We start from the raw sequence: 18,007 nt of genomic DNA, 5'->3' as shown, positions 1-18,007 counted from the left end.
TTTTTTTTTTTGCTTTATTATTATATTCAGCATCGTTCTGATTGTGGGCCCCCCGTGCGAGCCAAGGGGCCGTGGCCTCTGCTCAGACCGCCGCCTGCCGCCTGTGTGCAGACTACAATCATGAGCAGCACTCAGATGCAGGAAATTACAGGGAGAGTGATGGGAGGTGTGTGGATACAGGCAGGAGGAGGAGGAGGGACCTGGAAAAGTAGCGGCAATAGCTGACTTTGTTTTTCCCTCTCAGCCCTAATTGCTGATGAAGTGACGCTAGCCGCGCTAAGTTTCTATTTCTGTGAGAGAATTAAAGATGGCGCCACCTTTGCTGTGTTTCACTGAGAACGTTCTGGGTTTATTAAAGCAGCAGTTAGCTGTGTGGTGGGCTATAGTTGAGACATTCACGGTTTGTTTTCTCTCTCTCTCTCTTTTCTCCCTTCCTATGATCCCAGATGAGTGTAGAGGGTGATGACAAGCGAACTCGCACTCGGTCCAAAGGAATCAGAGGTGAGTGTGTGTTAAGGAAGCATCTCTGCAAACTGTTGGATGCACCTCCGCCGACACAACAACACCAACGTTCATGTGTGTGCTGGATTTTGTTGTGTGCATACGGATCTGTGTGTGTGTGTGTGTGTGTGTGTGTGTGTCTGCATTTGCATGTGCAGGTGTGAATGTTTATAGAAATACTGAACAGGAGTCATAACTGTCATAGAAATTAAAATAAACACTTCATGTAACACCAGATCTCATAATGATCCAAAAGAAAACACGCACTTTTTTGTTGACGTTTTAATTTATCGTATATTATTACAATGCTGCAGAAATATTGAATTTTGTTGAAAAAAAAAGGCAGAAAGAGTCTAAAATAGTGCATACTGGCTACCTACAGCTAGCTAGTGAGTTAGCATTAGCTCACCATTAGCGAACTTTCCCAGTTTTTCTTCTTTTTATTTATTTATTCAGTTTGTTGCATCACATAAGTTTTACAGAAAGTAAATCTAATCACAACGGAGAACAAAAAGCCACAGAAAAAAGTGACACTCTGTTTTATACAAGATCTCATAATGATCCAACCGCTAGTGGTCGAAGTAGGGTTTGAACACGGAAACAAAACGCGCAGGAGCTCTACAAAGTCATACTGTGTGGTGAAAAAATGATGTAGGAACTTTTTTTGACATTTTAATTAATCGTATATTACTACAATACTGAAGGAATATGTAATTTTGTTGGAAAGAAACGGCAGAAAGTGTCTGAAATAGTACACACTGGCTACCTACAGCTAGCTGGTGAGTTAGCATTAGCTCACCATTAGCGAACTTTCCCAGTTTTTTGTCTTTTTTATGTATTTATTCAGTTTGTTACATCACATAAGTAATGCAGAAACTCTGTGTTACACCAGATCTTGTAATTAACAGTCAAACAGCAGGATTTTCCTGATTTAGGTCGAAACATGAAAACAAAATGAAAACACAAAGGAGCTCGGCTGTTCAAATGTGGCTAAAAATGGTTTAGGAACTTTTTTTTCACATTTCATTTTATCTTATGTAACTTTACTTCTACAGAAATATCAAGTTTTGTTGGGAAAAAAACACATAAAGAGACCAAAGTAGTGCTCGTGTATTACTTACAGCTAGCTAGCAAGTTAGCATTAGCTCACCATGAGTGAACTTTCCCAGTTTTTCTTCTTTTTTCTTTATTTATTCAATCAGTTCGTTACATCACATAAGTGATGCAGAAACTCTATGTTACACCACATCTTCTAATTAACAGTCAAACCTTGAAGTAATCCTGGTAATAAAAACTGCTAGTAGCCAAAGCAGCAGGATTTTCCTGATATAGGTCGAAACACGAAAACACAAAGGAGCTCGGCTGTAAAAATTTAGCTAAAAATGGTTTAGGAACTTTTTTTTCACATTTTATTTTATCCTATATAACTTCAATTCTATGGAAATATCAAGTTTTGTTGGGAAAAAACACATAAAGAGACCAAATTAGTGCTCGTGTATTACTTACAGCTAGCTAGTGAGTTAGCATTGGCTCAAGCTACGCTATTTTTTTTCCATACTGAGGTCTGGCTAATTAAGAATCACCTTAAAGTCCTTGATTTAACCCCTAAAAACATATCTCTGTGTATCAAGGTCACGCAATTAGAAGTTTTTTTTCGACGTCAACAATTCCTTCCTGCTTTACAGTGGCCCTACCCACTCGCTGCAGCTCAAGCACACCAGCTCGCCTACACTGTAAAACCACTCTACCCTCCACAATAGGCAGTTGTAATATTAGAAACCAACTCTGTTAAGGAATAACGATGCAGAAAATCCCACCCTGCAAGCCAACACGATTGGTTCTTTGGGTTTGTTGAAACGGTCTGAATGGAAAAGCTCAGCCATGACTGCTTATTTCTCTCATGGCGCGTCATGTAGCATACAAAAATATCCCCCGATTTATTATGCTGCTTTTCAATAACTTTATTCAATCACAAACACTTTTTTTTTTCAATCTGCACCTCCTCTTATTATGTACACAACAGTTTTTTACAGACAAATCATGCAAGACGGGCAAATGAGCCGCTCTGACCTGATTTAATTAAAACCTCATGTTTGTTGCTGCCTGCACTTTGAAGGTGGGATTCCAATACAAATCACACTTTATCATTTGATTAGTTTGGCTTAAATGTCCTGGTTTTTTGTTGCATATTTTGTGAGCAAATAAACTTTTAGACGGAGGAAGTAAACAGAATACAATTCATGGTCCGCATATGGAACTTTATTGTAATGACAGTGACAATATTTGAATTTCGGCGTGTCCTTCGGTGAGCGTGCGCGTTCGTACATACTGATGCGTGCGCGGCTTTCTTTGCGTGTTTGATGTTTGGCGGCGAGAGCAACAGTTCACAGGGCGTTCAGAGCACGAGAAGGCGTCCAGTCATTCCCACTGCATGATGAAAGACGGAGAAACCGGGATGCTGCACACACACACACACACACACACACACACACACGACGCCAGCAGTGTGTTTGTTGGTGTTTATTTTCTTAGTGTATCTTGATACCCGAGGTCTTTCTGACATGTGATTAATGCATGTGATATCGGAGCCCAAACTGAATTCTCCAGCATCGTATTGTTTTCTCATTTCGCTCCAAATGAAAATAGGATATTTCTTCCAAAACTCATTCTATCGCTCAACACTCCCAATCGATGGCCGTGCAGCCGGAGCTCGAGCAGCCGGAGCGTTGTTGTTTTTTTTTTTTGCGCGCTTTGATTTATGTTTGGAAGGCAATTACTATAAGTTGTCCCTGAAAAGAAGTGCTGTTTTTCCACTGATGAAGGCAGTTTTTTTCCCCTTTTTAATTTCATTTTCCCCAATTATGATAACCAAAGTGTAACAATTAATCATGTTTTATTGCTGAAGTCTGCATATAATTGTCACTTTTTCTTTCCCCCTCCTCTCCTCTCTCCTGAACAGCACTATGTAATTTGGCTGATTTAGGCTTTCTGCTGTTTGCCTTTGTGCGTTTTTCTATGTTTGTGCAGGCCGGCACTTACGCTCCTGTTTGTTTTATGCTTGTGTTTGCATGTGTGAGTGTTTGTATGTGAACTCGGGAGCGTGTAGGTGGTGTTGTGTTTTTTTTTTTTCTGTTTTACCTCCTGATCATGCAGTCAGCAGTGTGTGAGCCTCTACGAGGAATCCTCGCGGGATTCGTGTGCATTTGTGATTTATTGATCTGAGTTTCTTTTAGCGGCGCGGCTTTCTGAGCAGTCGTTCACCTTTGTTCTCCCTCCCCGTGTCTTTCTTCTCTCCCAGTTCCTATTGAGCTCGTAGGACAAGAGCTGAGGTAAGGAAACACCTTCATCTTTGTGCAAATCCCCTTTCATAAAGTTCTTTTATGTGCACCGCCGAGCCAACCCCACCACCCCGGCACTCATAGACTCACTACCGGTGCTTCTTTAGATGATGCTGTATATTTATTTATTTATTTCCCTTTTTCTTTTTTCTTTTTTTTTTTTTTTTTATTTCTTATCATCAGCACTTCTCAGCTCGTGGTCAGTGCCTCCAACAGTCTGCTATTGATTTTTCGCAGCCTTTTGCTATTTCCTGCTATGAACACATACAGTAGATGCAATGAAAGGGGCGTATGATCTTTTTGCCATCCGATCGAAGGATATAGGAGAGAGGATTGGCGAAGGCCGATTATTTCTCCCCCTCTCTCTCTCCTCTCTGCCCCTACCTACCCCTCTCCTCCTCCTCCCCACAGTTTCCCACCCAGGCGGCAGCTTTCAGGGCCGCCAAGCCAGTTGTCCTCCTCCCTCTAAATGATTTTTTCATCCTCTCTCATTTCGCCACACTTCACCCTCAGAGCATTGATCTGCACTCCAAAAAAAAAGCTTTAGGTTTCGGGATTAAGAAGAGAGGAGAAAAAAAAAACAAGAGGGAGGGCCGCAGAGCGCTTAATTTAAAATGCAAATGCAGCATTTTTTAATAAGTGAAATTAATAATAAGGATAATTGGAGTAATAAAGGGCAATTGCTGGGGGAAGTTAATGAGAATTGAAATGAGCCATCCTGAGGGGTCATAGCAACCTGAATCAAAGGAGAGGGAAGAGAGAGGCAGAGCGATGATGATGATGACTGGTGAAGAGAGGAGAGCAGGGGAAATTACAGCAGGTCTCGGCTGATCCTTATCTCTCATAGTAACAGGATATAGGCCAGGGTTGATGTACGACATACAATATTATGTTTTCCCCGCTTTGATGCCACCTGCATTCACGCGCTGGCAGGGAGGCGCCTTTGTGCATGTGCATTTGTGCCACATGCATGCTCGGTTTGCATGCTTTGCTTTGTTGATCCTAATTTATTTTGTTTTTTTTTGTTTACTGCCTGTTGGTTTATCATTGCTGCTGCTGCTGCACAAGAGACTAAAAATGCACCCGTGTCTTAATCATATCTTTAACCTCCATCCATCCCATCCAGCTGCCCCACCCCTGGATGCAATGGCTCCGGCCATATCAGTGGGAGATACTCACGACACAGAAGGTAGGGCAGATTAAAAAAAAAAAAACAAACAAACAAAAAAAAGAAACCCACCCTCTGTCTGTCCTTCTTCTCTGTCTGTCTGTCCGCCTTGCCCTCTCCACCCCGCAGCATCTGCTTTTGTGCTTTTAAAGGAACAGTTTGGCATTATGGGAAATAATGCACTTTATTTGGTTTCACGCCGAGAGTCGGATGAGATGATCGATACCACTCTCGTGTCTAAATATGAAGCTGCAGACGGCTTCGCGTGAGCAGCGAGCCCGGGTCTGGTCCACTCGTAACAAATCCATCCGTCCATCCACCACCACATTCACACGAAATGTGAAAATGTGGTCTTGTGGAGAGTTTCTCCGTCTTGGCCAAGTCTCCTCCAAGACGCCAATAAGTCACCGCTCGCAGCCAAGAAACAGGCCCACACAGATTACACATTAACCCTCTGAACTCCGAGCAGCTTTTGTTTTTTTTGCTCCATTTTTGCTTCTTTCATGTTTTTACTCAAATTTTTCACTGCAATAAAAAGTCCTGCAACTCTGTGGAAAGAGTAGAGAACTTAAAAATCCTCATGTGCAGTAGAATAAAGGTTTTTTTCATTATGTATTTTACAAACATTGAAAAAAACTGCAATTAATATGAACAACATTGTTCCAAGTGCCCACACCTGTTCCCAAAACTGTCATACATGATAACGCTAAATACTGCAGATAAACATCAACGCCTGCACTTCAGCCAAAAAGTCTGAATTTATTGGTCACAGGAAAGTCACTCATAGTTTCCCAGTTACAATAAGAAATGCAGTTTTTTTGTTTGTTTGTTTTCTGACAGAATCTAATTAGACAAAACTGTTCATTTTTGATTAGAGACTTTAGATGAGACCTTAAGAAAAAAGTGAATTTAATTTAAAGTTAAGATTTGCTCAATTTTCCCAACAGAACGGCACATCGCAGCTGAGTAGTTCAAGGACCATCTGGAAGTTAGAAATGCAACAAATTTTTCTGTTTTTCCAGTTTCTGCTCTGATAGCTGATAACCTTTTAATTCTTGATTAATTTAAAGATGCTAATTACCTTCATTTGTTATCTTTGGACCCAGACTTTTCTCGCTGTTTAACAGTCGTTATGCTAAACTAGCTCAAGCTAAGCTAGCTTCATATTTGCTACAGGAGAGCGGTATTGTTTGGTTCCTTACAGATTTTTAGCTTTAATAAATATGAAAATATCCATCATGTAAAAACTAGTGATGTGGATTGAGATTTTTTTTTTTAAAATCAGTCCTTTTTAAGCAAAGAGGGATTTTTTTCTGCCTTTGTTTTATTGGCGTGACTTTTTAATTGTTCATAATTTACAAGAAGAAGCAAAGATTTAAAGGACAAGTATGTAAAACTATATTAATTAATATAAAAATTAGGTGACATTAAATTAAAAATATTGTTTTCAGCCTTAAAGATTCCTTGGCGCTATTTTTCGTAGTCGTTTTAAAGATACTGGCCAAATAAAAAAAAAAAAAAGAGCACATCCTCGATATAACTTTGAATAATCACATTCCAGTGAGAACCGCTGTTTTTGTAAATTACACCAAACACCCAGAGCCTCCGAAATCCAAACCTTGGTATTAAACTTTTAGACGGGCCGCGGCGAAATGTGATTTCTGCAGGTTTTTATTCCGGCTTCGTTCTCTTTCTCCGCCGCTCCTCATCTGCGCCGTTCGCCCTCGGAGACCCCCGGAGACTCGGGGCAGCTCACTGGCTTGTGACTCCTCTTTATTGAGGGGCAGATATTAGCTATCTGTTTACATGTGTATTCGTTCAGCAGGCAATTTCAGATGCACTTTGTTTATAGATCGTCCCTCGGTCTCCCTCGGCGTCTCCCAGGTGAGAGTAAGAGGGAGTTTATTGGATTTCACCCTCCGCTGCCTCGCCCGCCCGCCTCTCCATACAAGTTGTTCATTAAACGTTCCACTCAATTGGCTGAGATTGGTTGTGATGTCTGAGTGAGCAAAGCATGGCGCCCCCCTCAGGCCACACTCACACTCCTACTCCATGTCGAAACACACCCTCCATCTGTGGAGTCTTTGAGGTGCATGAGTTTCTGTTGGACACGTTAGAGGCTGTTTCCGTCTTTTGCATTCATGATTCTGTCGTCTCCTTCTCCGCTCAGCATTCTCGGCTGCCCCATCGCGAGAAAGCGCCGCCTGGAGGAAGCAGAAGCCGAGCAGGAGCAGGAACAAGATTCGGAGCGTCCCGCCTCCAAGAGGAAGTCCCATCCTCTGAAACTAGCCCTGGACGAGGGCTTCAGTGCAGAGAGTGACGCCAGCAGCGAGGCCGAGGCCGAGGCCGAGAAGGATGGAGAGAAGCCAGAGGAGGCCAAGGAGGTGGAGGAGGAAGAGGGGGATGCAGGTGTAGAAGAAGAAGAGGAGGAGGAGGAGGAGAAAGAAGAAGAGGTGACAGAAAACCTCCAGCAGGATGAGAAGACAAACAGACCAGAGGAGGAGACACAGCAGAAGGAGGAGGAGGAGGAGACGCTTCAGAAGGAGGAGAAGTTTGCTTCAGATGAAGGTACAAGACAAGAAAAATGCCAAAAACAGCTACATATGTGGGATTTTAAGCTCTTTATCTTTATTCTGCATCAGATTTAAATGTCCGGTGTGCAGGATGTAGTTTAGCAGAGAGGCTGCAGGTCACAACAAACTGAACATCCTTCACTTTCCACCCATTCATGGAACATCTAGTGCAGGGGTGTCGAACTCTGGTCCTCGAGGGCCACAGTCCTGCATGTTTTAGATGTTTCTCTCTTCCAACACACCTGATTCACATGATCAGCTCATCATCAAGCTCTGCAGAAGCCTGATAACGATCCTGATCATTTGAATCAGGTGTGTTGGAAGAAGGGAAACATCTAAAACATGCAGGATTGCGGCCCTCCAGGACCAGGATTGGACACCCCTGATCTAGTGGCTGTGACATGCCAGCGTTTGGTTCGTCTGCTCCGGGCTGCTGTAGAAACATGATGGGGCCTGCTCTATTGGTACAAATAGAGATGTCATTGTCAGCTAACGAAAACACAATGATTCATAGTTACAGGTTGTTATACATAAATGAAGACCTAATTGTAAAAGCTATATCCAATACCTGCTCATGGTTCCTCCTCAGTCCCTCGTAGCTTTGGTATAAAATCATCCTCTTGGTCCTGCTAGCGATGAGGCAGCAGACTGATGTTTCTATTATATCTATCTATTCAGTATGGCTGTTTCATTGCATTTCAGAATCAAAGCAGCTTAACGTATTCTTTTAAGTCTCTTGCATGTGTCCCCACGGAGCAGCTCTTTCAATTAGCCCCTCACTGCTTCGTTAATGCCCACTTCTTTCAAACGCCACCTCTCCAGATTGTAATTGTAATTTTCAGTTATAAAGAAAATATATGTATGTATATGTCAAGCCTGAGCCATCACTGTGCCAGTATCAGGGTTATTTTATTTTAACTCTAAAAGCAGTGGAGTGCTCCTTAAACCCTCTGAACCCTGAGCATTTTATGGCTGTTTTTAGCATTTTTACTAACTGTGGACTCATTTTTCCATCATCATGAACCATCTCTAGATAGAGAGAGAGCATAAAAATGTCCTTGGTGCAGCACAGCAGAGTCATAATGATATTAATCTATATTTGTCTCCTGTCTGCTCGGCGTAAACACAGCCTGCAGTTCATCCCCAAAAGTCCCTGAATGTTTGTCACTTGAGCTTTCGCTGCAGATGAGTCAGTGATGACTTCACTGTTGCGCTGATGGGTGCAGATTTTTAGCTGCGAAGGTCGAAGATGATGAGTTCAAATCCAACAATTCTTCCAGTTTCAGATAAATACTGTAATTGTTGCACTGAAACAACAAAACAAAGTCATGACTGTTAAACCTGGTGGTGAGTTTTGGAGGTTCAGAGGGTTCATATTTGATCAGAGATTTACATTAAATCTTAGTTATCTAGCATGTGTACACGTTAAAAATGCCTGGGAGTCTAAATCCAGGACAGAGATGCACTAATTTTGCCTGATTTGGAAGCAAAGAAACTAAATGAGCTCATGGCAGGTTCAGTGTTTGTGTTAATCCACCTGAAGGACCATGAATTAAAGTTATGAAAAGTCTCCAACATCACAGAGGACGTGGTGACTCCTAATGACCACTAGGGACACAAGGACTTTGTGAGCTGCGTTCCATCGACAGTATTTGTCCCAGCAGGTTATTTTGATGTCATTGTGAGCTCACGGTGAGTGACTGAGCAGGCGGGAAGGTGATGCAAAGTGATGATACGGATATTGCTGACATCAGCTTTAGCTCAGTGCATGACTCAGTGTTTCCTCCGTGTCGCTGCTCTGACCTCTTCATCTCCGCTTCCACAGAGGAGGAGTGTGTGATCATCGAGGCCCCTGCTGCCGCCGCCGCCGCCGCCGAGGAGGCCCGGTCGCCTTCGCAGAGCGCCGAGGAGGTGGCCAACTCGCTCCTCCACCTGGGCCGAGTCTCCGGCAACAATGCTCCGAGTGTGGCCATTCAGCAGACTGTTGCTATGGAGACTGAAGAGGATGTCAGCACGGCAGCCGAACAGGGTGAAGAAGTAAAGGACGAGCAGGAGGGGTGCATGAATGAGGGGGAAGAGGCGGAGGAGGAGGAGGAGGAGGAGGAGGAGGAGGAGGCACACAGAGTTCAAGTACCGGAGGAGTCATCTGTTGTGCAGAAGGAGGCAGCTGACGTGGAAGATGAACTGCGCGATGAAGACGCCAGCGACCACGTGAGCCGAGAGTATCCGACCGAAGGTGTCCACTGTGAACAGATCAAAGGTGAAGAGGAAGCAGAGGAGGAGGAGGAGGAGGAGGAAGAGGAGGAGGAGGAGGAAGAGATGGTAGTGCCAGTGCAACACATGCAGGATACTCCAGCAGAGGATGAGGGGGACGAGGAGAAGGATGAAGAGGAGAACACGGACCACGTTCTGCCCGTTTCTGATGTGCCAACTGCCATCCGCACCATCACCAGCACCGCAGCAGCTCAGGGAACACACATCAAGACTGAAGACCACAGGGCCAGTCCTCTGGAGGACTACAACTCCCACACCGCAAACCCCCTGGAGAACTACAACCCCAACAGAGCCAGTCCGCTTGACAAATATGACTCTCATAAGCCCAGCTCGCTCCAGAACTACAAGGCCAGCCCTCCTCTGAGCTACAGCTCCCACAGGGCCAGTCCGCTGGAGGACTACTTCCCCATCCCCAGAGGTGAGAACTATAAAATCCACAAGGCCTCGTCCTCAGCTTCCCCCGACATCATCGAGGTGCGGTCGGACAGGTCGGAGGAGAAGGACTTCGATGACGTGGACGGAGACGACGAGCGCGATGACGAAGACAGCCTGTCGCAGCGCTCCACGGTGACGGACGAGTCGGAGATGTTCGACATGACCCGAGGGAACCTGGGCCTGCTGGAGCAAGCCATCGCCCTGAAGGCAGAGCAGGTGAAGCCGGCCGGGCCCAGAGAGCTGCTCCGCGCCCCAGATATCCACCACCAGCGATACTTCACCATGGAGGACAGGCCCAAGCACCTGGACGTCATCCGCAAGAGCTACTTCAGCAAAGGTAGGACGCAGTGAGGAAGTAAGGAGGGGAGGGCAGAGCTGCAGCAGGTACATGTGTGGAAGCTGCTTTGTGTGGGCAGTGCATCATACAGGCCTGTTCCTTTTTTAAAACTACATTAACATCAGACGCTAAGGCAGCTAAGTGTTGCTGACCAAACCAGTTTCTTGCTAGCTAAATTACCTTTTAAGACCCCTTTTTTATTGATTAAACACCACAGCAGCACATTCAACCAATCAGTGACCAGACAGTAGAGTAAACGAGCCCTAATGGAGCCTCATTGACCAATCGCTGATCACCATTTAAACTTCACCTGGGGAACGACTTTGAAAATTGCTGTGCAGCTGCATCTTAGACCGGAGTTTCGTGTGTAGATGTTCTTTTATTGAATGAAAAAAAATCCAACCAATAAGCCGTAAAACAAAAAGTAAACTGGTTTGTCTGACGCCTTTTTCATGTCTGTGCGCTCAATATGAGTCCAGAGGAGATTAGCTTAGCTTAGCTTTAAAACTGGAAGCATTGAGAATCAGCCAGCATGGACAGCATTACCATGTTGTATCCGGTTCAAGTTTTTAAGGCATGTTAGCTTTAAAAATTTTTCAAGCTGTACCATTTATCAGAGTGACAGCACTGATTGGTCGTCTGATCTTCAGCTTGCTAATGGTCCTGCTCATCTGTGACGTACCACTCACGCATTTAAAATTTTGCTAAATGTTTTTCGAGTAACCAGTCTGAAAAATAAAAAAAATCAGCGCCCCTCTTTGCAGCCGTGACACCAACAGTCACATGACCGACGTTCAGGGACCTCGGCTGAACTGCAGGCCGTGTTTGCATGAAGCAATGAGGATAAAAGTGTGGAGACATGCTTTTTAAATGACTTAAGTTCACTCTTTTCCACCTGAGGTTGTGCTGCTTCTATAGCGGTCCAGTGCAGTAAAAAGAAATGAGCCAAAATGACAGAATTAATGATCAAAAAAGACTCGCTTGTGGTTCAAGAAAACATTAACAGCTCCTTGCGTCATATCGAGCATACAGGCATGTGGGCTTTGGTCGGTGTTCACGTGTAACTCTCTTAAAGAAAGCAGGTATATTTTTATACCATCGAAACATGAATTAAAAGCAGCAGCGGAGAGTCAACAGTTGCCTAATCGAGCACACAGAAAATAGTGTACTAAACCAGCACAGGTCCTCATGTGCTGAACTTCATGTTGGGAGCAGAGCGTACAAATAAACACAGTGTACCAAATAAACAGCGATGAGTCACAGAGCTCTGTTTAGATCCTCCCTTCTCCATTGTAATGGGGATGAAGTGTTTCCAGCTGAATAGACTTCCATGAAGAGCAGGGAGGAAGCGCTCGGAGTGGAAAAAAAAAAACGAGGAGGGGTGGCGGCGGCGGCGGCGGCGGCGCTGGAGACACGGCAGCATATCAGGAGAGGGAAAAAGCAGGAGAGCAGGTTGTTGTGGAGTGTTTGTTTACGTGCTGCATGTGTTCGGGCCTTGTATTTCACAGTTGGCACGCTGCCCACTTGTCATGCTCTTCACAGTATAGCAGCAGTGTGATTACATGCCTGGTAGTGCTGCCCTCTCCTTGGCCTCAACTCCCTCCTGTGGTGACGTTCCTGTTCGGCTCAACGCTAATTAGGAGATGCATGTCTCGTTAACATTCAATTTGAAGGCCAATAGAGCATCTCACCGTCCTCTTGCTCCTTTTTCCCCCCCGTCTCTCCGGTGCCACCGACACCGGCTGGCCTACCTCCAGTAGCAGGAGGTAGGAGCAGGAACCTTTAACTAACGTTTTTTTTTTTCAGGTGCCGTTTTCCGTGAGATCCAAATGTCAGGCTAGCAAGTAGCAAAGGGGCCGCTGTAGTAGTCCAGACATTATTGTACCCCTAAAAGCATTTACAGAAACACACAAATCGCATTTAGACTAATGCATAAAACACCTTGTGCATTTACAGAGATACATAAGACATGAAGAGGGCATGCAGATGGTGTTGCTTTTGTACAGTTGTCTGAAATATGTCTAGATTTCACGCTCAGCCGAGCACACTGTCTGATGGCATTAACCACTTGCTTTTGTCCTCCTTATTCATCCCACCTTCCCCTCTTCCCTCCTATCTCCTTCACCCCTTTCTCCTGCCTCCTCCCCCCCCTCCAGAGAGCAGCAGGCCGGAGAAGAGAGAGATCAAGTGTCCCACGCCGGGGTGCGATGGGACGGGCCACGTGACCGGGCTTTACCCCCACCACCGCAGCCTGTCAGGCTGTCCGCACAAGGACAGGATCCCCCCGGAGAGTGAGTGCCGCTTACAATATGAAAATAATCAGCAGAAAAAGAAATATCACAACAAAGGACCAGAGCCCACCACCTGCTCCAGCACTGCAATCTGTGTTATTTATGATTTCATTCTACAGATGTGCAAAAAGTCACTAAAAATAACCCATTTGCAGCAAGATTCTGTAAAAAAAATAAAAAAAATTCTGCCCTCCTGTGAAGCTAACAGTGGCTCAGGTGCACAAAACATTCACGTGAACAAAATTCAGGGACTTCTCGGCTGAAATTGCAGGAAACAAATGTGGAAACAAATTGAAGCCCAAATTAGCAAACAAAAAAAACCAAAAACACCCAAAGACCAACAGTCGGTCAGTACAAAGTCACAGCCCTGACCTCTGGCTGTAGCTTCATCTTAATCTTAGTTAGCTGAGTTTTTATGAGAAGCTTATGTTTTGACACGACACCATTTGTCAGTGAGAAACTAAAAAAAAGGAAGAATCCATCCGTGAACTACTTGTTTGGCACGTACCATTCCACCCCAAAAGATAACCAGATCACATTATTTATACGTGTTTTGAAAAATGCTAAAAACTAAACCAAATTCTGTAAAAGTACAAAAAAATGTGCATGTGAACAGAATTCTGGGACTTGTTGTCTGAACTGCAGGCTGTGTATTTACAAAGCAGAGAGGAGACAAGTATGGAAACAAATTAACGCCCAAATTAATTAGCAAAAAGCAAAAAAAAAACACAGAAACTGCTTTGGGTTTATGCTGTCAACCTGCACACAAACAGAAATGTAAAACCAGAGAAGGTACAGCATCAGCCAGCCTTGCTTTAGCTTCACCTTCATCTTCATGTTAGTTATTTGTGATTTAATGAGTTCGTATTCACGTCCAGCTTTATGTTATATTTGTTATATTTTTCAGAACATTTACGGCAAAAGAAATAAAAGCAAACCCGTAACCTGTGCCTGTTTCCCTGGAGAAAAAACAAAACATCTTTGATTGGTTTAGTTTTGATAGAAAGTCAGACATCTGGCATTAAACATGGCAGCCATTTAATTCTGCTTCATTTCTATCGGTTGGTATTTAGGGGTTGAAGTGACACAGAGCTCCTGCCTGTGTTCGGTTCACTCATTCAAAGGGACTAATAAACGGCTTTTTGTAGCTATTTATTCAAACGTAAATGGATTATTCATTATTTTCTCTTATTCGCCATAGTTCAGGGACCAGAAAATATTTATGAAAGATTAATCTTAAATCTCTTTCGGTTGTTTTAATTCGATTTTCTCTCACGGTGCGATTGTGTTTCTCCTCCTCAGTCCTGGCCATGCATGAAAATGTGCTCAAGTGTCCAACTCCCGGCTGCACCGGTCAGGGCCACGTCAACAGCAACCGCAACACACACCGCAGGTACGTCCACAGCGTCCGTACATCTGTGTTATCTGAGCGAGTGTGCTTCTGCAGGTGAGAGTGTGATGCGGAGGGCTTGCATATTTCCCTTTGTGCATTTGCAAGCTCGTGTATTCATGTATGCAGGACAGCAGATATGTCAGCCCGCATCAGCGTGATGCAGATTTACAGGGTCAGCGGTGTGTTCTCCGTTTAATATTCATCCTCTTTCTCCCCGTTTCCACCCCTCCAGTCTTTCCGGTTGCCCCATCGCTGCCGCAGAGAAGCTGTCCAAGGGCCACGATAAGCCGCATCTCTCCCAGCCAGGCAGCGAGCACCTCAAAGGAAGTCCCAACGACAGAGTGCTGAGGTGGGTCATCCCGACGCGCACTCGTTTTATTCGTCTTGTTAGGGATACGTTGGGTGTGCGGTGTTGACAGGAAGCAGCAAAAGGGCTCCAAAATATAACCTCAAAACCAGCCAGCGGGTTTGTTGTCTTGCTAAATTTCCAGCCTTTCCTTGAGCCATTAAAACAGAAAGAATTTTCAACTTTCTGACAGTCCTTGAAGTAATCATCTGGGACGTGCCGTTCCTTTGGACAACCTCTCAAAACAGAAACTTAAAATCATAACATTTCAGCAAAGTCACTATATTCTACATGTCTTATGTACTTAACCCGACCAGATTCTCTTTTCTGTCTGGTTCTGGTTGGGATATAAAGTGATGTGCTCGCTAAGTTTTAACCCTTGAAACCCCAAAACCTGCTGCTTGGTTGGGATGTTTTTTTGTTTTTCTTTTAATTGCACATTTTATCAGAGCAAGAGACTGTCGGTTACATCAAGAAAAACAACCAAATCTTAACTTCAAATCAAGATATTTCAGCAAAATTACTTCATTGTACACGTCTCTTGTGACCAGCAGGGACTTTACAAAGATTCAGAGCAAGAAACTGGAGAAACAACCAAATCTAGACGTGAAATAATGATATTAGCTTCTTTGCATTGAACAGATTGAATAAAAAGAAAAAATTCTACACTCCTTTGTGCAACCTTGAAGCCGTCACTAGCTCAGTTGTGACCAACAGGTACATGACAAAAGTTCAGGGAGTTTTTATTATGGCGATATATATCATTTTTCCACAACCTCATCTGTAAAGAGTTTGCGTTTGATTTCATGTCTCTGTTATTCTTCAGTATATGAATGACTAACATCACCTTCACCGCTGTAGCTATAGCTTTAAAGTTAACTTCAGGTTGATCATCTGTTCAGATAAACACAAGCCGCTCTCATAATCTGATGTTTCACACGTTGCAAATCTGCCCTGAGCGTACATTAAAATGCACTCATTAAAATTTAAGAGCGACGCAAATGGGATTGATTGTTGGGGAAAATATGGAATAAATAAATGATTTAAAGGCCAAAAGAAGAAAATAAATGCATCAGACATAGAAAGTTTTTTTTCTTTTTTGTTATCAATTGACTGGAAGTTGAAGGAAAAGTGTAAAAATGTATATTTTACATTTTAATTATTCAACCGACCGGTGTTAATAATTGATGTCATACGCCGACGATAACCCGTCAATGCCTTTTGGAGATTTCCCGCGGATAAGATGATGGATGTGGCAAACCGGTGACCCTCTAACCGACATAAAAGCCGTCTGCTCCCATTCAAACCCCTCACAGCTGAGTTCTAGTCAAGGTTAGCCGCTTCACTACTACAAGAGACGGTCCTGACCTTGGTTACTGTACCCGTCGCCAGAGACGTGTGAATGGCTCAATAATAAGGAGAAAGTCTCAAAGCAACCAGTGTGTCTGTCTAATCATTACTGTCACCTCAAATGCTAAGATCTCTTTATCTCCATTCATCTCCCCCAACCGGCCGGGCAGCGCGATCACGGCCAAAAGAATGATAATTAACACAAACCAGACACTGGTATTATGCTAAGTCCGTGCTCTTCCTCGTTGGTATTTTAATTAATAATGCAGCCGATAAGCTAATTATGCAAGTTATAGGGGCATTGCGGGGGGATAGGAGGGGAAAAAAAATAATTGCCTTCCTTGAGGAAAACCTCATCAGTGGTCGGACAAAGCATCGAGGATTAAAACATAATAAGGCTTGCTTTGTTTTTCCTTCTCAGATTGTTATTCAAATGAATTCGCTCGCCTGGTATACGTGGAGCCCAAGAATTCCTCATGCGATCCATGTTCTAGTGGAATCCATGTTAAATTAATACAAAGGGCTAAAAAAAAAAGGAGAAAAAAATCCCCTGTGATCAGTGGTAGAAAGTTGTTTTTTTTTACTGTCATGAAAAGTCCTGTTTCCAACTGGCTCTGCTGTGTTTTAGCTTCATAACAAATGGGTTTTAGTGGAGGAGAGGGCCGGGCCTAAGTGGGTGGAGATGTGGGTTTAAGAGGGAGGGTGAAAGAAAAATGTACGATTAAATACTTTTTTTTTCTAAAAGATGAGGAAGGTGGCTCCACTGCTCCTGCCTCCCTCCCTCCCGTCCTCTTTATTCTTTCTCTCCCGGCCATCTCTTCCTTTTCTCTCCTCTCCCGCCCCTCTGCCTTCTCCTGGTCTATCAGTGGATTTACGCCAACAGGTCTGACAAAAGCCCAGGCTCTCCAGGAAAACGAGAGGGCTTAAAGCTCATAAATTCCATGCTGTACAACATGCAAATGTGCCCTCTGCTGATAAGAGAGCTTTTAATCCTGCTGCACTCCTGCTAAGTACACCGTTGCCCCTATCTTTACACTCTCCATTTCACTCCACCTCTTTCGCTCGTTCTCTCTCTTTTTTTCCACTCCTCTCTCTGTTTGTTTACTGCGTCGATCTTCTTTTATTTCTCGTCTGCTCTCCTCACCCCGCCCCTGACGCCGTCTCCTCTTCCTCCACAGGCCCATGTGTTTCGTGAAGCAGCTGGAGGTGCCTCAGTACGGCAGCTACAGGCCCAACATGGCGCCCTCCACGCCTCGCGCCAACCTGGCCAAGGAGCTGGAGAAGTACTCCAAGGTGTCCTTCGATTATGCAAGCTTCGACGCCCAAGTGTTCGGGAAGCGCACGCTTGCTCCAAAGATGCCCACCAGCGAAACCTCACCCAAAGCCTTCAAAAGTAAGACAGAACCGGCCGGCTTCTTCCAGTTCTCCAAGTTTATTAACCCGCTGAACCCAAGCTTGAACGACATGTTATTTATTTAAAAGTGCCAAAATTAAACCATTTATCAAGGCAGGACACTGGAGGTTTCACCAGAAAAAAAGCTTAAAATTGTGGTTTTAAATCAAAAATACCGTGTTGTAGAGTTTAAAAGACATTATCTTTTATTTTAGAGCTGGCCTGTTAACACTGAAACTATTCATCTGTGACGTGCTGTTCAGTCGGGAACCAAATCTAAGCTCAAAATCGTGATGTTAAGTCCATTTCAAGTTTCACCAAAAATAAAGTGTTTGCAGTATTTAGATTCTGTACAAAACAAAAAACAATTTGTGATTCTCGGCACGTTTAAGAAGCCGTGAGCGACTCAGCTGTGAGCAACAGTCATATGACAACAATTCAGGGACTTCTGGGCTGAACTGCAGGTTTTGTTTACACAGAGCAGATAAGAGATAAACTAATATCATAAAAAATAGTAAAATGTTTGTAGAGTCACAATTTATTTCCAGTAGCAGTCTCACCTGCTGGACAAATGTTGTACATGCTGATTTTAGCTATTATATTTTTTT

At 43.9% G+C, this 18,007-nt stretch overlaps 1 protein-coding gene across 1 annotated transcript in view; it reads left to right on the top strand.

The window, feature by feature from the left end:
* The first annotated feature begins 446 nt into the window (after positions 1-446).
* The window catches only part of myt1b (myelin transcription factor 1b), a 38,669-nt gene continuing 21,108 nt past the window's right edge, over positions 447-18,007 (top strand). The window contains 11 exon segments of the mRNA XM_008300842.1: positions 447-501; positions 3,800-3,830; positions 4,966-5,028; positions 7,178-7,575; positions 9,406-9,851; positions 9,888-10,626; positions 12,783-12,917; positions 14,220-14,310; positions 14,543-14,659; positions 17,185-17,578; positions 17,701-17,727. Coding sequence (XP_008299064.1) covers positions 447-501; positions 3,800-3,830; positions 4,966-5,028; positions 7,178-7,575; positions 9,406-9,851; positions 9,888-10,626; positions 12,783-12,917; positions 14,220-14,310; positions 14,543-14,659; positions 17,185-17,578; positions 17,701-17,727 — 2,496 coding nt within the window.

This window comes from Stegastes partitus, unplaced genomic scaffold (genome assembly GCF_000690725.1).
Source record: "Stegastes partitus isolate 25-593 unplaced genomic scaffold, Stegastes_partitus-1.0.2 Scaffold1596, whole genome shotgun sequence".
Lineage (NCBI taxonomy): Eukaryota > Metazoa > Chordata > Actinopteri > Pomacentridae > Stegastes > Stegastes partitus.
This window is presented reverse-complemented; position numbering and strand designations above follow the sequence as displayed.